The sequence below is a fragment of the Herpailurus yagouaroundi genome, unplaced genomic scaffold (assembly GCF_014898765.1).
Source record: "Herpailurus yagouaroundi ecotype Mexico unplaced genomic scaffold, PumYag 100, whole genome shotgun sequence".
Taxonomy (NCBI): domain Eukaryota; kingdom Metazoa; phylum Chordata; class Mammalia; order Carnivora; family Felidae; genus Herpailurus; species Herpailurus yagouaroundi.
The window spans coordinates 53,877,527-53,905,518 of NW_024412391.1; the positions used below are offsets into that span (position 1 = coordinate 53,877,527).

The 27,992-nt window shown below is 38.1% G+C and overlaps 2 protein-coding genes and 1 long non-coding RNA gene across 5 annotated transcripts in view; 2 read left to right on the forward strand and 1 right to left on the reverse strand.

The window, feature by feature from the left end:
- LOC121028674 (uncharacterized) lies at positions 1 to 20,304 on the reverse strand. The gene is made up of 3 exons (XR_005789377.1): positions 19,975 to 20,304; positions 5,721 to 5,724; positions 1 to 11 (listed from the first exon to the last, which is right to left on the reverse strand). It is a non-coding gene; the product is annotated as an uncharacterized LOC121028674 (long non-coding RNA).
- CRPPA (CDP-L-ribitol pyrophosphorylase A) overlaps positions 1 to 27,992 on the forward strand; it is a 345,176-nt gene that overhangs the window by 75,514 nt on the left and 241,670 nt on the right. The window lies entirely within an intron of this gene.
- On the forward strand, positions 18,381 to 27,932 carry LOC121028672 (putative protein FAM10A5). The gene is made up of 2 exons (XM_040472526.1): positions 18,381 to 19,295; positions 27,889 to 27,932. The coding sequence occupies exon 1, from the start codon at positions 18,396 to 18,398 to the stop codon at positions 18,900 to 18,902; it is 507 nt and encodes a 168-aa protein (XP_040328460.1). The 5' UTR covers positions 18,381 to 18,395; the 3' UTR covers positions 18,903 to 19,295; positions 27,889 to 27,932.

The following is a 27,992-nucleotide window of genomic DNA, read 5'->3' on the forward strand; positions in this document are numbered from 1 at the left end:
CTCTTCTGATCCTTCAACACATCCTTTATTCTGCTCCTTCCCTAGTAATTCTGACAATTGTGTGAGGTCTGATTCCTGTGTGACAAGTGATTAGATCACTTACAGTAGCCCTGCTCCCCAGACCGATAAATCCTGTATAGTCAGCTCTTACTGAGTTGTGAGCACTGCTAAATTTTCTTACTTTGTTTACAAAAGAATACATTTTGGAAGACACACAATTCTTGCATAAAAATATTCTGTGGTGTTTGGTGCCAATGTTACTTGATTTTGTAATACAGCTTTCTTATTGTTTCACAAAGTATTACCACAAGAACTAGAAGGAAAGTTTTGCTTTTAAGTGGTTCCCACAGGATTGTGGTTTATTGGTCTGCTGCCTAGAACTTTAAATTCCTATATAATGACATAAAAAAAAATTGCTAACTATATAATATTAAAGCTGGCATGTTTAGGAACAACCTTTGTTGTAGAGAATACCCTGATCTGAGTTAGTTTTGTGTAATCTATCCCTCCAAACTACATGTCTCTTAACATGTATTTAAATATTATGCATTTTAACACATAAAAATATTGACATGTCATTTCCAAGTTTGCTGCATTTTGTGGACAGGATTTTTTTTTGCGCCTTGACATCTTGAAAATGTTTCAAATTGTGAGCTATAAATGTGATTTTGGCATTTATCTGGTCCATTTGAGGATACCATTTCATATGCTTTAGAGTAAATTCAATTTTGTTGGAAGTCTAGTGGAAATCTGTTTTTTCCCCTGAGAACATCTTGGATAAGGGTTTGTCAGTGACACTTAGGTGTACCGTTGAATGCCAACATGGCCATGTTTGATAAAACCTCACAGTAAGTAGCCTGAAACATTAAATGAGTGGAAGTTCTCTGCTCAAAGTATTCTCTAGATTCTAAATCAAATCATCATCCACAGCTTTTGACGTCTACTGATGACACAATAGCTCGAATGGCCGACTTTGAAGTAGATAAAAAATAATTTGCTACCTATATGTATTGAGACAGAAACAAATACAGAGATGATCTATTTATGTTATATATATCTGTATAATAGATCTATGGTGAAGGCAGTAAAGACCAACTAAAAGTAGGCAGAAAATGAAAGAGATTCAATCCCTGACGGGAATCAACAGTGGATAAAACCCACATTTACATGAGATGCCACCTAATTTGTCTCTCACGTCTAAATCTACTTGTCACTGCTGTCTTGCTAGATCCTGTGGACATCTCTCCGTTGCCAAGAAAATTTTAGTTTGCTCAGTGGAGGGTGCTGAAGGGGTAGTGTGGGAGGAAGGGGTTTTTCCTCCTGGTTGTGGTATGCTTGCATTCCTGCCGGGTCCACAGCTGCTATTATCATGGGTGTGCAGCGTGGAGTGTTGTTTATTCTCTATCAAGTTTTTGATGGCAGTTCTGGCCCCCCATTCCCTGCCAGGCAGCTTTTGTTTGCTGACACCCTAGTGAAGGTTTTCATGTTGGCCAGCCCCAGCCTGCGGTTATGTGCCTTTTAACCTTAGTTCCCTGGCACAGTAGAAGGCTCCAGCTTGTTGGTCCCTGTGTGCAGTACCCTGTTCAGCTGCCTTGAGTTCTTGGCCATGTATCGTAGCCCATGGTTTCTGACATCCCAGCCTTGGCCTGCTGATGGTGCACCATCTCTGGCCCAGGTCAGGCTGCTAAACTTCTTGACCATCCAATGGGCTAGAGCCAGGCCTTTGCATTTATTATTATTTAAAAAAATTTTTTTTAAATGTTTATTTTGAGACAGTGAGTGAGTACATGCAGCCACGGGAGGGGCAGAGAGATGGGGAGAGAGAATCCCAAGCAGGTTCAGCGCTGTCAGCTCAGAGCATGTTGCAGGACTCCATCTCACCACCAGAGCCCAAATCAGGAGCTCAGATGCTTAACCAACTGAGCCATCCAGGCACTGCAGCCAGACCTTTTTATTTTTATTTATTTATTTATTTTTAATTTTTTTTTCAACATTTATTTATTTTTGAGACAGAGACAGAGCATGAATGGGGGAGGGGCAGAGAGAGGGAGACACAGAATCGGAAACAGGCTCCAGGCTCTGAGCCATCAGCCCAGAGCCTGACGCGGGGCTCGAACTCACGGACCGCGAGATTGTGACCTGGCTGAAGTCGGACGCTTAACCGACTGCGCCACCCAGGCGCCCCATCCAGACCTTTTTAAAGGTCTAAGCTCTCAATTTCAGCTGTGGAGAGGGGGGCCTCTTTTTTCTAAGTTTGTTCCTTTCTTGGGTATATTTCCTCAGACTTTTTAGAGTTTTACTCATTGTCAGATAGGCAATAATGGCATTGTCAGAGCCTGTGGGGCCTGGGTAGTCAGCTGGCCAGAGGAGCTGAGAGAAGATGCTGGGACAGTGGCAGCAGGTGTATTGGATATTAAGAAAATTGGAGATGAGTACTTTACATTCATCACTGAGTGTAAAGACCCCAAGGCCTGTACCATTCTCCTCCATGGGGCCAGCAAAGAGAACCTCTCAGAAGTGAAATGCAACCTCCAGAATGCCATGCAAGTATGTCCCCATGTCCTTCTGGACCCCCAGATGATTCCAGGAGGTGGGGCCTCTGAAATAGCTGTGGCCCATGTTTTGACAGAAAAGTCCAAGACTGTGACTGGTGTGCAACAATGGCCATACAGGCCATTAGGCTGTTGTCCAGGCCTTAGAGGTCGTTCTTCGTACCCTTATCCAGAACTCTGAGGCCAGTGCTATCTATCTGCTTACTTTCCTTTGGGCCAAGTACACCCAGAAAGCTTTGAAACCAGTACCTTGGTGGACATGAAAGAGGTGGGCATCTGGGTGCCCCTGGCTGTCAAGCTGCAAACATAAAAGACAGCAGTTCTGCTACTGGGGATTGAGGACTTCATCTCCAACCACAAAAAAAAAAAAAAAAAAAAAAGGGCGATGACCATAGCAAGGCAGGCTTCCACTGCTGGCCAGGAGTGAGTGGTGGGCAAGGCGACCTCAGTGTACAGAGCCAGCAGATGCTCCCTCTTCCTTGAGCTAGACTCTCAGGGACACTGTGGATGTCTTTGGAAGGGATCAGATTGAGGGGTGGCCCCAGCTCCTTTCTGTCTGAGCTCAGTTTGCAAAAGGCAAACAGGTCTTGAAAGAAAATATATAGTTTGTAAACCAATGGCTTCCTATAGATTTTTAATTAATATGCCAACAAGTGATGATATCAAGGAAATTGGTCAATTTCTAAAAAAAAAGTGTCAAAAATAGCTCAAAGGAGAAAACCTAGATAATTCAATAACCATTACAGAAATTATGTTAATTCAACAGCTACCAAAAAGCTATCTTCCTAACCTATTGCCCCCTAAAAAAAATCTCCAGGCTTAGGCAGTTTTAGTAGGAAGTTCTAACAGAATTTGAAGATTCAACATGCTTCTTATACACACTCTTCCAGAGAATAAGTGAGGAAAAATGACCTACCTCATGAAATATAGTGTTGGTATTAAAATCAAATAAGGACAGGGGTGCCTGGGTGGCGTCACATGAGAGTTTTCTCTTTTGTAAGATTGCTACTTAGTTTGCTTCTGATGATTAAATCCAAGTCATTACAAAAATAAAAGACCTTTAAAGAGAGGTTTAAACCTTTCTTGTTCAAATTATGTGTAGTGTACAAGTCCTTACTGAAGAGTGAAGAATATCATTTTCCTTGTTTATCTTGAGGCCACTTCTCCATTCCTGTAGTGGCAAGGAAGAAAGCTACGATTTTTGTCCTGAGAAGCCACAGTCTAGAACACGGGACTCCCAGGGCAGTTGGGATGGCTACAGAACAGTTGGGGCATATGTGATTATAACATCTTGAAGGCTTTGCTAACTCCTGAACTGTACAGTATGGGGCAGTACTCCAAGGCAGTGTGAAGACATCAGGTGGAAGGCTGAAAGATGACCAGAGACTGAAGCAGGTACTCACCCCCAAGGAAACAGAGTTGAGGGTTGGAATCCTGTCATGTTAAAAGTAGTGAGTAAACACCCTGGGATTTTCATTAATAATCCAGAAGGACCACATCTTAAGAGTAGAGACCACTTACAGGCAACAGTCACCTCTCTTCAGAGAAAGAAGAAAGACTTGTCTGTAACATGTATCTACAGTGTCCACTCAGTTGAAAGTTATTATATGTTCAAAAAAAAAAAAAAAGTAAAGGTGATTTATATTAAGAAAATGAGTCAATAGAAAAAAAAAACCCAGATGTTGGAAACAGTAGTGTTTCAAAATAAGAATATTGAAAAGTTGAATATACAAGAAAACATTGACTTAATAGATGAGACCTGATGAATTTCAAGACAAATACAGAAAATATAAAAAAAAAGAATACAATGAAAACTGAGAACTGAAAAAACATCCAGGATAAAAAAAAATATTGAAATCTGTTGGCTGTGATCAACAATGAATTGAAGAATGTGGTGAACTTGAAAATAGACTATGTTCTATGAGTCTAAGGGGGAAGTGGCCAGTCTTGTTAGGTTCCAGGTCTGTGCCTAGGCCCTATCTCTTTTCTTTTACTATGTAGGTCGGAGTAGTTAGAAGACAGCCAGTAGAAAACAGATTGCCTTCCTCAAAGAATTTGAGGCTGCTTATCTCTCACAATCATTCTGTTTTAAGAGTAACACATGGAGAAGATAGCTGAATTTCTGCTAGTTTCAGCAACTTACTCTTAGACTTCTTGGAGTCTTTGTTTTCTTGTCCATGAAAGGGGATAATACAGTGTTGGCTGGATGGAGAAAGAAATGTCTCTAAATAGTATACAATTAAAGTTACGTATTATGAACAATTCTATTCTTCATTTCAATCACTTCAGTCCCTGGTAACATTTATATGTAAATGTGGTTAATTATATGAACTTTTTTCTTTGTTTCATCATTTTGAGATAGATTTGTAAGTAATGTAGAATTGTGTGAAACTTTTTCCTATTTCCAATAATGTTTTATTATTGAGCATAAATAGTGTATATAAGTTGTTGAACCAGCTACGTATTATAACTTAAATCAGGAATTTTGATCTAAGGCTATATGTTATGTAATAAAAAAATAATAGAGGCAGTCGTAGGGTACTATACTTGATACTGTAGTAATAAATGAACTTCCACTTTGAGCAGGTACTGACATAAAGCCACTGTTCTGGTCAGTATTCCCTTTGAGGGGCTTGCCTGTCTTGACAGAAAGGCCTCCTAATATATACTACCTTTCTTAAGCCTGTTCTCCTTCCCAGTGATGGAAGAAGTTAAGAATATTTTGGGACCCCAAAATACCCTACTTTTATTTCTAGTTCTGTGAACTTGAACAGTAATGAGCACGATCTTAAATATTTCTGGGCCGATATTCACCCCTGTACCCGAAAATCTAAAATTTTTTTGCCCTTCATTTTATGGTTCAGAAACAGGTAAAGAGTTGGGTATGGCAATGATTACCTCTGAGTAGCGGTTGACAGGATACTCAGTGGTCATTTGGTTGGTGATATAAGCCTAAGTAAGCATGAGATATTAATGCAGCTGAGACTGAGCCGATGGAATGATGCCCTCAAAGCATATAAGAGGTTGCAGTAGTGAAGACATTGGCCAGGTGAATCACGACAAGGGCATTTCAAGTTGGGTTAGAAAATAAACAGTTGGCTCAAAAGAGATTTCATACTTCATTTCAAACTGTTAACTTCAAAAGATTAATTTCAGTCATAGAAATACTGGCCTCAGTTTGCAGCGTTCCAGTAATGACTGATCTTTTAGCTTACACAATTAAAACCGATTTGGCCACATATTTCTATTCATTGTTAGATTTCTTAATTTAAAATACATGGTACTTAAATAATAAAATGCAGTATTTATTGAACAAAAGTAAATGCCTATCACTTAATATAGAACCACTTGCCCTTTTGATTTCAGTTGTCTTTTTGGTATCTGTTGTGCCTAAGTGTCTATTTTAAGCAGCAGGTATTTTCAGCTGCTGTTCACTGCTCGGTTGGTTGGGAGTTTATATAGAGAAGGATTGACCAAGGAGGAGTGTACATGTTTTTTTTAAGATTATTATAGATCGTCAGTTGAAACTGATTGAAAATGTCTTCTTCTGCCTCATCTTAGAATACACTTAATTTGTTAAATTAACATGGAACTACCCATTCATGCAAAGGGAAAGGCAGACTACTAGTTCAGATTATCCACTCTATGGAAGGCAGAATAAATAGTATGTGATAGATTCCTATTTTATAATTAAGAGGTTAAGGTACTTGGACAGTATCTATCTGTTGAATGACAAAAACAAGATCAAAATTGTGGTATCATTACAATACCTGTTAGGTTTCCTGAAATTGATTGTTACAACAATGGCATGCTTTATTCTAGTACATCTTGATGATACTCACTTGTAAAAAGTATAATTACTTATACGATATTTTTTCAATAAGATTTGGCAACACAGAATGAAAAGACTGGAGTATTTCCTTACCTACTTCATTGGAAGTATATTCAGTACAGTTTTTATTAGCATATTGTCTGTCTTTTTATCTCTGGTTTTCATCTTTTTGGTTTAACTTTGTGGGTTAGTCTTGATGTTGAATATGTTTTTTTATATATATGCCCGAGGGGAATAAGTGTATTTGAAATGGAATAAAATAGGATGACTAACTCCATTATTTTCTGATCGAGTTCAGTGAAGGAGGTTCAGGAAACATCCTTCTTAATTGTGTTTAATGATTCTAAATTCCTTTCTTGGAAACACACCTTTTTCTTAGTCATAGTAGTCTGTAGGGTAATGAGAAAACTGCCAGGAAAAATGTTTTATCCTGTAATTCTAAAAATAACTAAAACTTGTAAAATGCTTTGGTCAGGCTTTTTTTTTTTTTCTTTTTCTTCTTAAGGTAATCGGAAGTTTCTTTATAAGTTAAATGTCCAAAGCCTTCCTTAATCTGATGAAGATAGTTTGCAACATGGGTGCAGTCTGTGTGTTCCCTACCACAAAATACTAAATGGAATTAAGAGTATCAGGAAGTTACACTTTTCCCCTTTCATTAGAAGTAAGTTAGCATACTTACTGCAAACTTGATTTTGATGTATTTTGGAATGCATAAATGCCCTTTGTTTTCAACCCTATTCTAAATCATGTTAGATCCTGTCCTAGTGGGATATAAAGCAGTGTAATATGTGGGGGGGGGAACCCTTAAAATGCAGCACTGAAGATACAGTTAAATTTTATTTTTTTTTATTTTTACCATGGCTTTATTCATTAAGATGAAGGAATTTATTAATTTATTAAATTAAGTTTTAATTCTAAAAGGAACATCTTTTCTTTAATAAGTTCTTTTTGAAGAGGGGTTACCACTGTCAAATTTGTACTTAAAATGTCTTCTTGTTTTCATGAACACATTGTGGTAAAAGTTTAATTTAATTAAAAAAAAATTATTCTATGGGAGGGGGGTTGGGCTAAATGGGTAAGGGGCACTAACGAATCTACTCCTGAAATCATTGTTGCACTATATGCTAACTAATTTGGATGTAAATTTTAAAAAATAAAAAATAAATTATTCTAACCAAATGACAATGATCAATAGTATAATTATATATACTTTCTCCCCCTGGTGTAGCTTGCTTCTTGACTCTATTTTTTGGAAGATAAAATAGTGATATTATTTAAAGTGGTATTAAGATTTGGTAGGACTCTTTAGTTTGCACCCAGGTAAAGTGAATCCTGAGATTCACTCAACAACAAAAACAAATCAGGAAACCCCAATTAGAGTTCTTAATTTATCTTTTGTAATTCACATCTGAAAATCCTAGACTAGTCACAGGCCAAGAATCTATGTGTTGATTGATACTGTTGTTAGTAGACTGAAGCTAATGATGAGAAAGGTGTCTATCACAGTAATAAAAAGCCACAGAACTTTGAAATTTCATTTGTTGGGTTTGAACATTGGTTCTTAACCTGTCCGTCTGTTTCATGACCTCATTTTCTTAATGGTTACATAGGTATGTCTTTAAGCCCTATCTCAAAGGGTCAGTGAGAACTTTGGATGAAATATGAAATTTTCAGGTTCAGTGCTTGGTATTAGAAGTGTTTATCAGCTGTTACAGATATCCCCCAAACTCACAGGATGAAACAGCTGTTTACTCTTGTTTGTGGATTGCCTGGGAGTTGGTTGATCCAGGTTGGGCTTGACTGGCTTGTTGTATGTGGTTCCTTGCTTGAGGGCTATGCTCAGGTTTGCTCTCTGTGTGTTTCTTGAGCCCACACTGAAGGGCCAGCAGCTATCTTGGAGAACTTCTTACCGTAATGGCAGAAATTAGAAGACAAGTGGAAAACTCTGATTCTTCATAAGTGATATGCATGCGCCTACCACATTGACACATTTGCTCTCATTCCATTGGACAAATCAAGCCATGTGACCAATCCCAACATCACTTTAGTGAGCGGGTACACTTCACATTTGTGATGGTGGCAAGAAAATGCATATATCATTCTATTACAGGGTAATGAAAAAATTATGACCAGTACTCAAATCATCAGTAGTAAACAAATAGTAGATGTTTCTGTTTTGCCTTTAAAAAATATTAACTTTTTTTTCCTTCTTACCATGTACTTTCTGACATGAACAAAGCAGGTATTGAACCTGTAACATTATTGAGGTATTAACAGCTTTACAAACCTGACTGGTCATATATCATTTTCTCTGCTGACACAAGTGCTTTTTCTCATGCTCTGGCTTAATTTCATCCTGTAGATCACAGCTTAAATATCAACTCCCCATGAAGCCTTCCTGTCTATTTTTCTCCTTCTTTCTAATTCCCGTTTTAATTTCCTTTGTAGTACTTAGTTGGATCTGCAATTATTTGGTTTATTTATGTTTATCCCCTGCAAATATGCAGTCCATGAAGGCAGGGATTTCATCTTCATTGTGTTTGCCTCAGAGATGTTAGCTGATTTTGATAACTGACCATTAGGACCACTTTTCACTTCCTGTGCCTTAAATTCTTCCCTGTACATTTTAAATTCACCAATAAAGACTGAGCCTCCCAACCCGTAGGTCCCCATGCTTGACCCCAGGACAGCAGAACCCTTGACCTGTGCATGTGTGTTCTCTACCTGGGAGCTCATTGTGTATCCCTGGTTATGCTGTGTCATTTCCAAGTTTTGTAAGCGATAAACCTTTATTTTGTTTTTCAAGTTTCCTGATGGTTGTTGTTGAAGGGTATCTGGGAATCACAGTAAGAACAACCAGGGTTAGTTCACTCAAAACATTGTTTTGGAGACAGGAGATGCCTGTTGGGAGGCTGACTGGGGCCCACGTGAGTGCCCCTGGACATTTGCAGCTGATAGCATTCCTATCAGTAGGCTGAGACTGGTACAAAACCGTAAGAATAAAATAAATGGAAGAAAAGCTAGAACACGTTTATGTTTTTAGGTGAAATCAGCTATCTTTACTGTATCTCATTTTGGTATGACAGTTTACTACAAGCATTTATTAAACAACACATTAGAACACTGATCTGATGGGTTTTGAGTCGGCATTTTTATAGGTACTGAATTTAGCAACACCTAAACAAAATCTTTATATCTTGATGCAGAGTATTCAAGGAAGTTGTTTGGATTCTGGAAGGTAATAACCTAAGTAAATGTAGCTCCAGCAGCAGGTTGCTCATACTGTTATAAAGTACATTTCCAATATATAAAGTGGACTAATTCTATGCATTTTATACTTCTTATAGGGCTGAGAGTGACACTAAAGTTCCCAAACTGGTGATTTGAAAATTGAGTACTGCCTGCAAAGGTGTGGGTCTCTCCTGCATTTTATTTTAATTATATATATTTTTAGCATTAAAAGCAAAACAAAACAAAAACAAACCTTACCTTTGTCAACAGCATAAGATTCAGCAGTGCTGGGTTCTCCATATAGTCTTTTGTGCTAAATTGTCAAACAAATGACATCTTCATACACTGTATACTCTTCAGGACTCATTTATAATTATTCTTTTCAATTGCCTTTTAAATCAGATAATGAGGTACAAGATATTTATACTGCCTTTTGTGTTAACTTATGTATGTAGTTACTTTTATTGGCTGTGTCTATTTATGTAGATTCAGGTTGCTGTCTAATGTTACTTCACTTTAGCTTCAAGGCCTCCCTTTGGTGTTTCTAGTAGTGCATGCTGCCTGGCAAAGTATTCTATCACTCTTTGCTTACTTGAGAATGTCATCCTTCATTTATGAAGGATTATTTTGCTGGATATAAAATTCTTAGTTCATGGTCTTTTTCCTATCAGCACTTAGAATATGTTCTCCCACTGCCTTCAGGAGTTCATCAGATATGGTTTCCTTTGGTTCATTAAATATATTTAAAATAACTTGTCTTTAGTAAGTCCAAAGTCTAGTCTTCCTCAGGACAGTTGTATGATTTTCTTGACATATGCTCTTGTTTCTTGGCATATCTGCTAATTTTTTTGAAAACTAACTTTTTTAGTAGTAGAGCAACTTTGGAAATAAGAACCCACACCTCTATGGTTTGCTGTTGAAAATATTTGTTTCTACTTTCTAAAATTTTTTAAAAATGTTTGTTTATTTTTGAGAGAAAGACAGAGACAGAGCATGAACAGAGGAGAGGCAGAGAGAGAGAAGTCACAGAATCCAAAACAGGCCCTAGGCTCTGAACCGTCAGCACAGAGCCCAACGCAGGGCTTGAACTCATGAACCATGAGATCATGACCCGAGTCGAAGTCAGATGCTTAACCAACTGAGCCACCCAGTTGCCCCCACTTGTTGGTACTTTTGATTTGTTAAATGACTTACCTGAATTCTATAGTATGTGTATTCTTGTCTATTATGTCCTATGTAGCCATTGAGGTCTCTATTAGGATAGTTTAGTGGTCAGTTAATGGTAAGAGATTTCCTTAAGTATCTGGAACAAACCATGTTCCCAGTTTTGCCTCTTGTCTCTGTGTGTAGAGACACACTTGGCTATGCTCAGGAAAGCAGTTTACAACTCTGGCTTCCTTCTCACTTCCTGTTTGTGAAGCACAAGATTAGTCAGAAGTAAGAGCATGGGACCTTGTCAGGTCTTTCCTGGACATGTGGACAGCTCTATGTATGTTCATGGTCTTTACTGGATACCCAGGAATAGCATTTGGGCTTTTCAAAGCCTTGTTTGGACATCTTACTCTTCAGCTTTTCCTTTTAATGGTTTAGCTTAGCTTATTGTTTCCCTAACATGTACATTTGTGCCTGCCTCTGCTTTTTAATTACCATAAAGTAGATATGATTTACCTGATTTGAGAGGGTGGGATTGTGAGTATATTCTGCAGAAAGAGAGTGAGTGAAAAAGCTGAACTCAGAAATGTTAAATCATAATTTTCTAAACTGGGTATCATGGAATATTCTTGAAGATAGTAAGTTTTGGGAAAAGGCCTCATGGTAAAATATATTTGGGAAATTCTAGGCATAATATTCCTCATTTGAATATTTAAAGTGGATATTAGTAACCAAGGCCTGATGCAAAGTTGCTAAACTTTAAGCTAGCATTTCCCAAACTTATTTGCATGAGGAGCATATTCTGTGGATCATAGCTAGTAATATCGTGAGAAACAAGTACATTTTTGCAGAAGAAACCAGTGGACCTCTAGATAATTTTATCGATTTACTTTAACTTTTTATTTCAGCTAGTTACAGACAAGATACGCAGAGGTGAGTAGTGGGGACAAGTAACGACGAAGGCAATCTTGCATACTTAGCTGGAGAATAGAAATGTACTTAAGTTTTACTAAGCTGTATCATTAGCCATATCTTTTATATATAATGAGGAATAAATAAGTTGACAAAATTAAATGTTTATTTGTGCTATAGAACTTTAAGAATGCAGTCAATTTGTTCTTAATGCTTTGCACAGTTCTACACATACAGCAGCTGTTAATGTGTGTGTGTAACGGATTAATGCATTTTATAAACTTTCATAGAGCTTATCACTGGGAAGAAAGAAAGCTATAGGAAACTGAAATAGAATTTTGAGCTCCTGTGTTTGGTTATGCAACCATTTCTAGGTTGGTAAATTCAGGAAAAGGTATTGAACTCTTTTGAACACTTGAGAAATAAACACATAGGTATATGGTTACTTTATAACAAATCAAGAACAGATGGGAAAAGGACAGTCTTTCCAATAAATTGTGTTGGTGAAGCTAGACAGCCATGTGTTTATGTAGGAAACTGGACCAGTATCTTACACCATACACAAAAAATAACTTAAAAATGGAATAAATACTTGAACATAAGAACTGAAACCATAAAACTTCAACCATACATAGGTGGTAGGCTCCTTGACATTGATTGGGGCAATGATGGTTTTTTTGGTTTTGTTTTGTTTTTTTTTTGCATCTGACACCAAAAATAAGGACAACAGATAAGTGAGACTACATCAAACTGAAATCTGTACCTACATTCTGAAGGAAAGAAATCAAAATACAAGTTACCGAATGGGAGGACATACTTAAAAATCTTCTTTCTGATAAGGGGTTTATGTCAAAAATATACAAAGAACTCCTACAAGTCAATAGAGAAATAGCTAAAAAACAGGCACATAATCTGAATACATTTTTTCAAGAACACCTGCAGCTGACCAACAGGTACATAAAAACCTGCTCACCTTCACCAGTCAGGGAAATGCATATCAGAACCACAATGAGATCTCCTCTCAACACCTGTCAGAAGGCAGAGTATAAAAAAGCCAAGAAATAACAAGTGTTGGTGAGAATGTGGAATAGAGGGAACCATCCTGCAGTGTTGATGGAGTCTAACTTGCTGCGGCCATCCTGGAAAATCGTGTGGAGGTTTCTCAAAGAACTGCCATGATTCAGCACTTCCACTTCTGGATATCTATTAAAAGAAAAGAAAAACTCTCAAAAAGATATCTGTGCACCTACATTCATTGCAGCATTATTTGCAATAGCCAACATAGGGAAACAACCAAAGTGCCAATAGATGGTGAATAAAGAAAATATCTCTTATGGGGAGTCTTAACAACAAAACTCAAGTTCATGGGTACAGAGAAGAGATTAGTGGTTGCCAGAGGTAGGAAGTGAGGGGTGGGTGGGAGAAATGAGTAAAGGGGGTCAAAAGGTAAAAAGAAAAAAATTAAAAAATCCCAGTCAACCAAAATAGACATCACCAAATCCATGTACAAGAAGTCCTTAATTTGATTCCATATATCTTTCTAATGTTTCGTTAGCTGATTTCCTAAGCCATGATAAATTACAATTTTTTTTAAAAAATTACTGCAGAAAAACTGTTGTCAGATAATCCAAAGGGTAAAAATTTTGCATTTCAAAGGCATATGATTTATACTAAATTTTAGTAAGAATATGTTTGATGTTTTTGAAATACTTTGAAAATAGATTACTTCTTGAAGGTGTTTAGTATTCAAAATTTCTTGCCCCTTTTTTTCAAATTCATAGTAACATAAGGAAGGAAGTAATCTGTAAAAGACTAAAATCATGATCTTACAAGTGTCTAATCACTTCCAGTGCTAAATTCATTATAGCCTGGACCTTGAATAAACCTGACTTGTCTCTTAGATATTAATTGCTGATTAAAATGGTGTGTGTGTATAGATGTATCTATAGATCTATACAGATCTATAGATATATCTATATCTATATATAGGTACCCATATATCTATAGATATATCTATACACACTAGTGTGTGTATATACACACATACACACACACTAAATTTTTTACGGTTTTTGGACAAATGATCATTTTCTATTCTGCCAAGTCCACCATATATTACCAATGTATTTTAAAAAGAGTAAGTATTGGGCACCTGGGTGGTTCAGTTGGTTAAGCATCTGTCTTTGTCTCAGATGCTTGAACCCTGCTTGTGAACTTGAGCCCTGCTTCAGGTGAACCCTGCTTCTTTCTCTCTCCCTCTGACTCTTGTGGGATGTTCTTTCTCTCTCTGCCCCTGGCTTGTGCCCACCCCCCCAAAAAAAGTAGGTACCATTCCTTTGGATGTTGGTTGAATAGTAGATGTATTGTACACATTTATTTACAGTTAAAAATGGACTCTTTTGAACCTCAGATTATATATATTTGTATAAAATATAAATACAAAAAATACAAAAATACATAAAAAAATATAAAAAACCTGTGTTGTAAAGTTGAACCTTAAGTGATTTTGTGAATGATAATGTTTCTGGCTAGAATTCTAGTTTTTTGAAGTTTGCCATAGTGGGGTTATAGTGTGTCTTAATTATTTTAATGATTGAAGTGCAGGTATTTTATACAAGCTGTCTAGAAAGCTAGTAGGAAAGGATCCACTTGGCCTTCTGTGGCCTGCAGTGTGTACTGTGTTATTGGAGGGTTGGCAGGCTATCATGTTAAAAAGGACCCCAGATTACTGTTTTCTCCTTCAAAACACAGTAGTGAGGATTTCATCAACAAAATTGTAGGTGGAGAGTTACACATGTGTGATTCTTATAAAGAAATCAAGAATTTTTTAATTTGTTTCCAAACTATTATGACATAATCTAGGTGCAGTACTCTATAGTACTTCTAACAGGATTTATTTTATTTTATTTTTATTTAAAAAAAAAATTTTTTTTCAACCTTTTATATTTTATTTTTTGGGACTGAGAAAGACAGAGCATGAACGGGGGAGGGGCAGAGAGAGAGGGAGACACAGAATCGGGAACCGGCTCCAGGCTCTGAGCCATCAGCCCAGAGCCTGACGCGGGGCTCGAACTCACGGACCGTGAGATCGTGACCTGGCTGAATTCGGGCGCTCAACCGACTGCGCCACCCAGGCGCCCCAATCTATAGTACTTCTAACAGGATTTGAAACAAGATTGGTGGTATTTTGAATGTAGTCTATTTAGATTTTTCTGCATTTGATCAGAGTATTTGCACAATGAAATGTCCAGGATATATAAACTTTCAGTTAGAAATTAAGGCAGGATTCTAGAATCGTTCAGGAGACTCAGTAAAGTAAACAACAACAACAACAACAACAAAAACCCAAAAACACCCAAACAACAAAAAACAAAACAAAACCCTCAAATTATCCTGGACAAATTGGCAGACATTTTCTCCCACTAAGCGTGCAGTGAGTGTGGTTAAAATTACTGTCCTAAGGTACAACATGTATGTAGTTTTTGAAAATAGATGAGAGAAGTTGTATCCTTAGTTGATAAATTATACGTAGATAAGGGTATACACACATTGATATAAATATACTGACATAAAAATTTCAAGACAAATACACTGTTTACCTTAGGAAGTGTTTGAATGAAATGAATGTATGAAAGAAAGAGTATTTTACCCTGTGGAGAGCAATGCTGGTCTCCAGAAGCTATTTCCTTTGAGTTACTTTTTTTTTTTTTTTTTTTTTTTTTTGTCTGCACAACATGTGCTCTGAGACACAGTGTTCAAGGTTACTTGACACCTTTTATGTTAGCCACCTTCCCTTATTTTTCTCCAAGGCTGTGATCCTTTTGAAGATAGCCAATTTCATGTGGAGTGAATTGGAGCCCTCCCTTGGTAGGGTCCCTTCCCTAAGACAAGAAAACACACACACACACACACACACACACACACACACACACACACACACACAGAAACTTCAAAGTAACCAGGCTATTCGTGTATGTGACAACATCCCTCACGATTTGTAACATGAGATCACTTAATCAGACTGCATGTTTGTGTGTGTTACCATATATGGGAGACAAAGAACTAGGAAATATATTAAAAACTCTGCCATATGGCGTTCGGGGCTCGGTTTAGGGCTCAGCCCGACTGAGCCGTGCTGGCACGAATAAAATTGCTTCCAAAACCTCGATGTCACAACTCTGTGTGAGAATCTTGCTACATCCCCACTATTGGAAATGAGAAAGGAAGACTATTTCTCTCAGGGAGGTGATTTAAAGGGTGCATAGACATATTTCTACTTTTTGAGGAAAAAAGGGACAAAGTTAAAAACATGAAAATGAATTGGAATGCCCTACTCCTGGCACTTACTTTGACTTTATTTCAACCTAGAAAGACAAAAAGATCCTAACTCTTATTTTTCTCTTGCATTGTGACAAGGCAATCAGAAATGGCACTGGCTGGGGGAAATATAGGGGCTTTTTCATGATTTGGTAGTTTTCAGGCACTAGACAAAATTAGTCCCCGGTTGGTCCAACTTAAAGTTTCATCACGAAGAAAGTTTTATATCTTTTTGCTGTGCATTTGCATGATCAAGTAAGATAGTTTCTAGTTTTCAGGGAAATCACTCAAATCTTTCACAAGCACACTTTATGGAAAAAGATCACACAACATAAACTCCTCAAGATTGGGGTAAGAACTCTTCTGGTATGTTTTGAATTTGTTTCTCTCTCTCTCTCCTAACCTCAAAACATAACACATAAAACAGTTAATATGTAATGAATGAAATGTATAAAAATATATAAATGACATATATTAAGATTGGTAAGTTCATTCTGAGAATATTTTTTCATCTTTTCTGTGATCCCAATGCCTCAAAATTAAGATAATTTTAGCTCATACAGGACTTGATTGGTCTTAAATCTTCCCATGTGAGAATTCCGTAGAGAAATAGTACCTCTGTGATGAGTGATGAGTAGGGCAGATGATTTTTCTTGATTCCATGACATCTACATTTTAAGAGAGATTTCTTTCTTTAGCATCTACATGTATTTCCTCCTCTTGATATTTTCACAATGAAAACTAATTAGTTGTTTTTTTGTTTGTTTTTTTACTTTTTTGTATTTAATTTAGGCCTGTGTCTGTTAGATGTCTGTTTAATATGAAAATCCTTTTGGGGGAGAGAGTGTGTTTTTGCTCACATTGAATATCAGAGAATAACTGTCAACAGTTGGGAAATAATGATTATTAATCAAGGAGGGAATGCATTTCCTTCAGAAGACTGAGACCTGGCAGTGGGTAGGAGTCCTCTGTTTTGTTCTCAGTATTCTCTCAGCTTTTTTTTTTCCCTTTAGTTTTTCTTAGTTAAAATATATTCCACGTCTTTTTTATGAAAGACTACTCTTAGACCATGTTTTTTTTTTTTTAGCATAAAGACTAAATTTCGAACAGTTTTTGGACAGATGATCATTTTCCATTATGTTTCCTATGCACCATGTATTACCAACATAGTGTTCTAAAAAGAGTAAGTACCATTCCTTTTGGTGTTGGTTGTATAGTAGATGTATTGTACACACGTATTTATAGTTAAAAATGAAATCCTTGAACCTGAGACTATATAAGGCACTCTAAACCACTTAGCGTGGTAGAAGATTCTAGAAGTTCATGCCGAAGTTAAGCTGATATGGCGGATTTCACATGTATTGTGAAAGAGTTGCCAGAGTTCACTCTTGGAGGGTTTCAGTGTGATATTTGAAATATTGTTGTGGGAAAGATTTTTGGATCGTGACCATATTTACAAACAGCAGTGATGTTGTTACAATTATACAGTCACCAGTTTTGTAGGAGAATTTTGAGGTGAATTGCCTCTATTAACAATTCTTCCTGTTCCTTTAACTTTCCAGTGTTCAGGGTATCTCCTTGACTATCTCTTGGTTTTGCAAAGAAAGAAGACTTTAGGTTTTCCAAGACAGACTCTAAGTTTCTGGAAAAATGGAATTGGTAACTGGCAAGTTGTTGGCACATTTGTTAGAACTAGGGTTTTTGTTGCTTTATGATTAATCCATTTTTTTCTATTCCTCTGCTTAATTTATGATTTCTGTTTCCTGTAACTTGAGTTTTACTTGCCATATCTCTTCCGCTGTAAGAACAATGTGTGCCATTGTAGGTTTGGCTTCCTTTCACAGCTTGCAGTTTGTTTTGTTATGTCGTAGTTCAAATTTCTTGCAGATGGAATGTGATTTACTCCCCTTTATTTATTCATCCAGACCATAAGCCACAGATCATCTGGTAGATTGGCTACTCTGTTGATAGGTCCTGATGCAATAGACCAAATACCAGAATGGGGTTGGAGAGGGAAGAAATGACAGGAAATAAAACATGGTTGATGCCTCTTTACCATGGACTTTAGATTAGGCATTTTCCTTAAAAACAAAACAAAAAAAAAAAGGCGGGGGGGGGGGCGGTAGGCAGGGTAAGCATCTAATACATGTACTATAAACTTAAAACAATTTCAAGTAGAGGCACCTGTGTAGCTCAGGTGGTTGAATGTCCATCTCTGGGTTTCAGCTGGGGTCATGATCTCAAGGTCATGGGATAGAGCACTGCATCAGGCTCTGTGCTGAGTGTGGAGCCTGCTTAAGATACTCTCTTTCTCCACACGGTCACTCTAAGTTAGTACCTGCGCCTGGAATGGGGCCACAACCTTAGCTGCGTCGGCCACCCACCACCGCCTCTGGACCATGGACCCCTGCAAAGTGAACGAGCTTCAGGCCTTCATGAAAATGTGTAAGCAGGATCTGAGTGTTCTGCACACCAAGGAAATGCGCTTCCTGCGGGAGTGGGTAGAGAGCATGGAGGGTAAAATACCACCTGTTACTCATAAAACTAAATCAGAAGACAATATCAAGGGAGAAAAAACAGATAGTAAGAAGGCGGAGGAAAACATAAAGACAGATGAACCATCAAGTGAGGAAAGTGATCTAGAAATTGACAATGAAGGTGTGATTGAACCAGATACTGATTCCCATCAAGAAATGGGAGATGAAAATGTACAGATAACTGAGGAAATGATGGATCAGGCAAATGATAAAAAAGTGGCTGCCATTGATGCCCTAAATGATGGTGAACTACGGGATGCCATTGACTTGTTCATGGATGCCATCAAACTGAATCCTCTCTTGGCCATTCTCTATGCCAAGAGAGCCAGTGTCTTCATCAAATTACAGAAGCCAAATGCTGCCATCTGAGACTGTGACAGAACTATTGAAATAAATCCTGATTCAGCTCAGCCTTACAAGGGGCGAGGGAAAGCACACTGACTTCTGGGCCATTGGGAAGAAGCAGCGCATGATATTGCCCTTGCTTGTAAACTGGATTGTGATGAAGATGCTCGTGCAATGTTGGAAGAAGTTCAACCAAGGGCCCAGAAAATTGCTGAACGTTGGAGAAAGTGTGAGCAAAAACGTGAAGAGCGAGAGATCAAAGAAAGAATAGAAAGGGTTAAGAAGGCTCGGAAGAACATGAGAGAGCCCATAGGGAGGAAAAAGGCAGACAAATCAGGAGCTCAGTATGACTCTTTCCCAGGTGGCTTTCCTGGGGGAATGCCTGGTAATTTTCCTGGAGGCATGCCTGGAATGGGGGTGGGGGAGGGAGGAATGCCTGGAATGACAGGAATGCCTGGGCTGAATGAAATTCTTAGTGACCCAGGGGTTCTTGCAGTCATGCAGGATCCAGAAGTTATGGTGGCCTTCCAGGATGTGGCCCAGAACCCAGCAAATACGTCAAAATATCAGAGTAGCCCAAGGGTTATGAATCTCATCGTAAATTGTCAGCCAAATTTGGAGGTCAACATAATGCCTTTCTGACAAACAAAGCCCTTGCTGAAGGAAAAGCAACTTCGATCACCTATTGGATGTCACAGTAATACAAACCAGTGTATCTCTGACGTTCTCATGGAGAAAGCTGGGGTGCTGTGAAGATAATCCCTACCCCTCTGCCCCACATGCAACTGAAACATTTTACAGTGATTTACCATTAGGGTTTTCATTCAGATGATGTTTTCCTACTAGGAATTACAAACTTTAAACACTTTTTAATCCTTAAAAATATTTAAAAACATATTAAAAGGGTGTGTTAATTCCTACATTTTTCTTTATTAATCATTGCAGTTTTTTTCTTCCTTTGGATTAATTGGGCAAGGAAGATACGTCAGTATGGAAGATTTATTGCTCAGTTTGAGTGAAATAAAAGCTTATTAGCAAGAGGCAAATGTAACATTTAAATAGATGAAGTTTGAGATGGGTATATGGTTACTGAGACATTTTGACTTGTCTTTTTAAATGCTTTATTTTTTAAACATGATTTATTTCAATAAAACCATTGGGACCACCAGTATTGGAGTAGGACCTGGATAGGGGCCGTAAGTTCTTGGCAGGGCAGCAGCAACCTTTCTCCTTTAATATAGCATGCATACTTGTGCAGATGCATTTAAATCTTACCCTGTGGTGAAGGGATGATTTTTATAATGCTGCAGTAGAGTTGGATTACTTAGCTGTGTTCTTGTGAGATACCGAAAATAAACGTTTTGTATTATTTCCACACACACGCACAAAAGATACTTTCTCTGTGTCTCTTTTTTCCCTCCCGCCCCCCCCCCCCCCCCGCTGCTGCCCGGCTCCCCTGCTCCTGTGCTCTTTTTCTCCCTAAAATTAAGAATGAAATAAAAATCTTAAAACAATTTCAAGTATACAGTATTTCACTTGATGATGTTCTCAGAAAAATTCAGGCAAAAACTGAAAACCTCCTATTGTTGTAGGTATTTTCACTACTAAGATAAAAATGAGTATGACATTAAAATTGTTGTTTGACAACTCAGTTATTGTATCATGGACAGTTTACTCAAGGAAAATGAGGTTAGAGATTGTGTATTAGTGTACTTTGAGGCTTTGTTACTAGTGGTACAAATTTTATTTGCTCCATCTATGCTAGAGACAAGGGCTAGTGTAGTATATGAAATGCAAGGGTCTCAGTACATCAAAGCCTGGTGGCCAAAGTTAGGTGTAATGGTCTGGAGCAGTTGTTGTTTGCCAGGGGCATACTCTGCTCATCCAGGATGGAGTTCATACAACATACAGAGGACGTGCAGAAAGTGACCTATCTATTGGGCTGTGTTCTCACACACTTGCTTTATACTTTTTGATTAAAAAACAAAACAAAACACAAAAACAAAAAAAAACCCTCCTTGTAGCTAATGGGATTTATTAAGTTCTTCAGAATAGCTTGTTACCTATTACAGAAGAAATACTGAAATCCAGGTGTTCCTAGATAACTTTCCAGTGTATCCAGATCATCTTGCTATAATGGATCCTCACCAGTCTGTAACTGCACTATGAAGTTCATCCTGTCCAGGGACCACAGTTTTAGCTCTCTGTGGATGAGGGACAGGTGTGCAGGTCTTAATTCTTTCTCTACGTGGCAAGGCTTTTGTGTACATGTGTGTTAATATGCATGTTTGATAAAATATATTCCTTAGCATGTATTACATATATTTTGATAGACAGTTTTAAAAGAAAATAGGTATTTAATCTTGTCTTTATCATCCAGCTTAAGAAATAAAACATTGCTGGTATTTTACTTGATGTCTTCAGTATTCTCCTTTTTGTTTTCATCCTTGTCCTGCGTTCCCTTTGCTCCTATTTTAATTTTGTGCTAATAATTTTCTTGTCTACCTCTACAGTCTTAACAAATAACTAGAGTTTCCTAAAATTACTTGGTTATGAATATATGTATGAAGAGAGTCTTACCGGTAATATTTCTCCATGACTTTTGGTAGACATTATTGAGACTCCTTCTGCATATATTTGTAGTTTATTACTTAGAGTTGCTTGCTGTATTATAGAATAGTCATTAAAGTCTTCCTAGTTGTTGGTAAATTTCAGAAAACTTTTCCAACAACTTAGTTTGCCATAGCTATATCCATGGTGTGTAATAAACCATCCAAGAACATGGTAGTTCAACATTAATTTATGCTCATGTGCCTGTGGGTTAGCTGAGATTCTGATATGGATTTGGCTAGATAGCTCTGTTTTGGGGTAGCTCTGCTCACACTGCAGGTGTATATACGCTGGACAGTTTTCCATGCTTTGCCTTTCTTTGATCAGCAGTTTATTACAGGTATGTTCTTTTATGGAAGTGACACAGGTATAAGAGAGTGGTAAGCTGCAAGGTTTTTTAAAGGTTAGATTTACAACCTTTGCAACTGCGACACTGTCACTTCTCCTATTGGATAGTACAAATCACGTGGCCAAATGTGTAGTGAATTCATTTTCCCCATTCTCAGGCTTAGCCATCATGGATCTGTTTTCTGCCTGTATAGTTTTTCACCTTGTAGCAGTCTTATAAATGGAATCCTAGAGGTGTAGTCTTCTGTGTGTGGCTTATTAGTTTAAAACATAATGATTTTGAAATTCATTCACATTGTCGAACAGATCATTTTTTTGTTCCATCTCTGTGGCCTACTGTTGAGGCAGATTTCATTCCTACTCTTAGTTATGACTTGTTTCATGATCGAAGGATGCAGATTAGAAAGAACAGAGTTCATGAAAAATGCCACAGGTAGTTTCCTAGATCATGTGTCAGTTGAGAGTTAGTGCTGAGGAAACTAAATTGCAAAGTGAGACTGTAAAGGGGTGAAACTATCATGGGAGATAAGAGCGAACTAGAGAGAAGACTAAAGATAATAAATTACAAGGAGTGTATTTTTTTTTTTTTTAATGTTTATTCTTGAGAGAGAGGCAGAGTGCGAGTGGGGAAGGAACAGAGAGAGAGGGAGACCCAGAATCCGGAGCAGGGTCCAGGTTCTGAGCTGTCCGTGCAGAGCCTGATGTGGGGCTCAAACTTGTAAACTGTGAGATCATCACCTGAGCTTGTTGGACGCTTAATAGACCTAGACACCCAGGCGCCCCAATGAATGTGTTTTAGAAGGAGGCTACTGGGCAAGTTGTGTAGAAGATGGGTTAATATTAAAACTATACTTCTGGTCAATGAAGGACTTCAGATAATGTCTAATTTAGGTTTAAGGCAGATAGTTAAAGTTTGAATTGCCCTGAACTCAGGTTAAATTTTGTAGAACTTACATAATGTGTCAATTAAAAAAAAAATAATAGCTAATCTTGTGAAAGGATTGGTGCTTCTCTTATTTCCCTCAGCCTGTGAACATACCTCCGATATACCCATTATCTCCTTGTGTTAAATTTGCCTATATGATTTTCCCCAGCCTTACTCATCCTTCTGAGTGCCTGTAATTTTTATTTTTTTATTTTTTAATGTTTATTTATATTTTAAAGAGACAGAACATGAATGAGGGAGGGGCAGAGAGAGAGGGAGACACAGAATCTGAAGTAGGCTCCATGCTCTGAGCTGTCAGCACAGAGCCTCATGCAGGGATCGAACCCACAAACCGCGAGATCGTGACCTGAGCTGAAGTTGCATGCTTAACCAACTGAGCTACCCAGGTTCCCCATGAGTATCTATAGTTTTTAATGGTTGGTAAATTATCCTTAAATATTTGCTTAGTAAATACATATGTTCCTCAACTTTCCTGATAATTCTTTTCTGTGTTTTCCCCATGAATGTTTGGTATTTATTTACAATTTCCTAAGAGTAATTTTACTAGGTGTCCTACAGGTGGCTTAAATCTAAATGATGCCTTGAGCTTAACCAATAGACCTACTCACTTTTCTACATCTTTCAGCCTAGATAATAATGTCACCAGTCCTGTAGCTACTGAAATAACTTGTGACTTTTGATCCTCCTTTCTCAATATTTCCTGGACTTATTTCAGATACTTATCATCTCTTGACATTCTGGTAACAGCCTTTTTTTAAAAAAAAAATTTTTTTTTCAACGTTTTTATTTATTTTTGGGACAGAGAGAGACAGAGCATGAATGGGGGAGGGGCAGAGAGAGAGGGAGACACAGAATCGGAAACAGGCTCCAGGCTCTGAGCCATCAGCCCAGAGCCCAACGCGGGGCTCGAACTCCTGGACCGCGAGATCGTGACCTGGCTGAAGTCGGACGCTTAACCGACTGCGCCACCCAGGCGCCCCCTGGCAACAGCCTTTTAACAGATCTCTGTAAATAAACTTGAAGCTGCCTTGTCTCTGGGGTTGGATGGTGATAAAGGGTTTCCATTTCCCCTTAGTTTATATTAGGGCTAGATAATGCATATGTAATATGTCCATTCAATATATTTCTCGGCAATATTTTACTCTTAATTTTATTGTTAACCTTTGGTCAGTTTACTCTTCCAATGATGGCCCAGGAGAGAGTGGAGTAAGATATTCCAGTGAAAGTCTTACTTTTTAATAGTGCTTGACAATATTTGATTGTGAAAGTCAACAGAAGGACTAAAAACACAGTTTTAGAATTACTGGTAAATTCATTTTCCCATGATAACTTTTCTCCCCAATTACCTGGAGACCCAAAAGGACCCTACATTTTCTAGGTAATGGTGAACTGATACACATGGATGGTGTTTTTCTCTAGGTTCATAACAAATTTTGGTTGGGTAAGGTTGGCAAAAATGTGATAAACTGACAATTTTGTTTTCTGTTGATAGGCACTTGAAAACCTTTTCTGAGTACAACTTTATGTAAACACATTAAAAACACTTGTATACAAAGAAATCCTGTCCTTAGCCAGGTCATTTGTGCTTTGTTTACTGAAGCATGAGAGATGCTTCTGAATTTTCAGCCTCCTATGGACTTAGTCTGAAATTGTTTATTCATAAAATGATCTGATAAATTTTAAGAACCAAGCTTCTTGGATAACTGTCTCCCGTGCAATTCTAGAATATGTTGCATAATTCAGACAATGTAAATGTATGCAAACTGCTTAAAGTTTGATTTTCAGATGATAAATTGAATGCAGGTGTTCATTGTTTACCTAATTGTAAGATAGTCTATTTTGTTTCTACTTGAAACATTCTGAGCATGGATCTGTAACTACAGAGTGAGAAACCTGTGCATGCATGCCTTTGATTTAATTTTTCTCTAATGTATATATTGTTCTTTGTTGGGCAAACTTCCCAGGCTGCCTTGCAGAAATAATACTGTGAATGATGTTAAAGCTGAAAGGATAGATAGGTAACTGGATTATCTGTAGCCGTGGACCGTGACACAATTACCATAAAACAATGGATCCTAACTTCGATGTGTGTTATAAAAGTTCAAACTGGTAAAATCCTTTCCCAGAAAAATAACCACATCATACACAAAACGTGTGAGTGGAAGAAGACAACTTGTCCATGTTGAAAAACCTCAGAAGACTCCAAGAATGATTACTTCAGGAATATAAAAGTGGTGAAGTGCCTGTGTGTGAACGTCTTGACAGTAGATCTAAACAAATAGCTAAGTGTTAGCTGTTGAATGAGTCATTAAGTATATAGAAAACTATACACTTGGAAGATAGGTTTTAATTCCAGGGAAGACAAAGGCTTGTGCAAGAAAGGAATTATAATAAATGACTTAGCTCGGAGGAATGTTTACGTAGTCAGTGATGTAAACACTCAATACTGATTTAACCAAAAATTATGACATTGAAGGAGTGGGGAATTGGTAAGTATTAGTGTATATCATGGTGAGGTTAGAAGGAAAGGGACAGAATTCTTCAGTAGATAGACAGTTCAGAAGATAAAGAGGTAGTATCACAGTATGTTCAGAGATCACAATGTGATAAGTTAGTTGACCCCAGATTTTCAGTCCTCTTACACTGTTCTACTTCTGCACTCCTGCCATGGCCTCTTGGTGAGGGAAGGGTTTTCCCTGGTTATCGATTGTGGATTGGACCTCCTAACTTGCTTTGGGATTTTAGCAGATGTGATAGAGATGGAGGCTTAAGTGTGCTTGTACTGTTGGGCTTGCCCTCTTGTGGTTCTAGTATTGCTGCTAGGAAGGCATATACTGGTTGGTTGTAGCCCCTCCGGTTTGTCTTGCAGAGTGTGACCAATGGGTCCTAGCTGCCGCAGCCAACTCAAAGCCCTGCAGCTTGCCGCACAACCATGTAAGCCATCACACAGCTCTGCAAGTGAAAAATAAGCTTATTACTACTGAGCCTGTGTATTTGTTTTCCAGCAATAGTTGACTGCTAAACATGGAAGTGAATAATAGAAGAGATAGTTGAATGAAGGAAAAATAATTGTGTATGGGGAAGACAAATTAGAGTGAAGGGGGTTAGGTAAAATTTTTTGTGACAAATCTTGTAGGGATATTTGGTTCTTCAAAGTATGTACACTTAAAACTGGTAAAACATATGAATAGAAAATTAAGGGAATAAAACAACATGATTGATTTGTAGTTGGAGTTCATAATGGAGATTTAGTGGATAGCCAATAGATCAAGGCAGTAATAAAGCTCGAATGCCTTCAACTATAGTCTTCTGATTTTTTAAGTGTTGTTTAATATAGTGTTGGATGCCTCATTGAGCTAAAATGGCAAGATTAATGTAAGGAGAGAGTAAGAGAAATGATGGATTGGAAGTTTTAGTCAGAGACTTGAGTTGTGGAAATTAAAAATGTCTTATGAAGAACAGATAGAGGTAAAATCAAGTTTGAAGGTGATTGCCAAAGGGGAAAGGTTGAGGGATGGGCAGAATGGGTGAAGGGGTAGTGGGAGGCAGAGCCTTCCAGTTATGGAATGTATGTCACCAGGATGAAAGAGCATAGGGAAGATAGTCAAAGATATTATAATAGTACAATATGGTGACAAATAGTAACTACACTTAGGATGAGCACAGCATAACTTATGGACTTGTGGAGTCACTGTTGGGTACCTGAAAATAATGTAACTTAGTGTGGCAGCTATACTTGAATTAAAACAAAACAAAACAAAACCTCAAAAAACAACTGAAATTATGAAAGGATCCAGAAGGAAAAAGAAAAAAAAAAATCACGTTTCTAGAGTTGGAATGGTGGCAAGAGTGGACAGCAGACCCCAGTCTAGTTACTATCACCCACCCCCCTGGGAGAAGCCACAGCTTTCTGACCATCCCAGTCACTGTGACCGCAATCCGGAGCAGCGAGGCCGAGACCCGGCAGCCACTGAAGACACCAAGCGTGGCCCCATGGGCAGTGGCACACAGAGTGGTGGCATCTGCCTGTGGGGACAACAAGGTCATCCTGATGAAGGTTTTGGGAACAATAAAATGACTGAGTATAGGAAACTGATATGGTTTCATCAACTGGAATGCCCCAGACTACTGTAAAGAAGAATAATCCCAGGAAGTACCTTCGCAATATATGAGTTAAAAGAACTGTAGAGTCAGACGTTGAAAGAGAAAAGGGCGTGCAGGCAGCAAATGTGACAGGCTCTGAGTGGAGTTTCAGTGACAGGCAGTAGGTAAGCAGCAGATCATAACCGTTATCCATGCTATCCCCTTGGCCAGTGTCGTCCCCGCGACTCCCAGCAAATACCCAGTATAGTGAGAGTGGGGGAAAGAGTGGGAACTGAGCTTGCTCCTAAAGGCCTGGCCTCATGCAGGCTATGATTTCCATCTTATTACAGGTGGTTACCAGTGTCTGTTGGCCACAGTCTTCTGAGGTAGACTTCAGGGTAGACCCATGAGATAAAATATGCATCGGGCTTATAAGATCACCATTGCACAGGGGTCCTCCTCTCCAAAGACAGCCTAGTTTTTGGAGGATAGCACTGAAGAAGATAGGGAAGATCAAGGAGATGAGACCCAAAGTCAGCAGCCATCCATCTCATTGTCAGTACTGCCACAATTTCACTTATGCATGCAGGTTCCCAGAAAATCCTAAATCATAAGATGGGCAAGAGACAAAAGCAGCCGAACCAGAAGCTGAGAATTCGTTAGCTCCAGAGGTTGAGAAGGGTGGATCTGAGTACATGTGGGCTTACCATCTCCACCATCATCCAGTTGAGTCATCCAACAGGAAGAAATGAAGATGAAATTCCAGCAATAAGAAATGTAAAAAAAAGATCAGAGCTGAACTTTTTAAGTGCTTGGACCAGATAAATAGAGTGATCTGCATTATCTATGTAGCATGGGGTTTTAATTTTATTATTATTATTATTATTATTATATATATATATATATATTTTTTCCTAAAGACATCTCATTTCAGTAGTGACAAACATGTTTTTAAAAAACTGTTTTTTCTCAACACCCCTTTAATTTTTATTGTTGGTTTTCATAATGTTTATTTTGAGACAGAGATAGGCAGAGTGTGAGTGGGGGAGGGGAAGAGAGAGAAGGAGACACACACTCTGAAGCAGGCTCCAGGCCCTGAGCTGTCAGCACAGAGCCAGATGTGGGCT

Bases quoted from the DNA above. Each gene is read 5' to 3' on its own strand.
- LOC121028672 (XM_040472526.1), top strand. From the start codon at position 18,396: ATGGACCCCTGCAAAGTGAACGAGCTTCAGGCCTTCATGAAAATGTGT.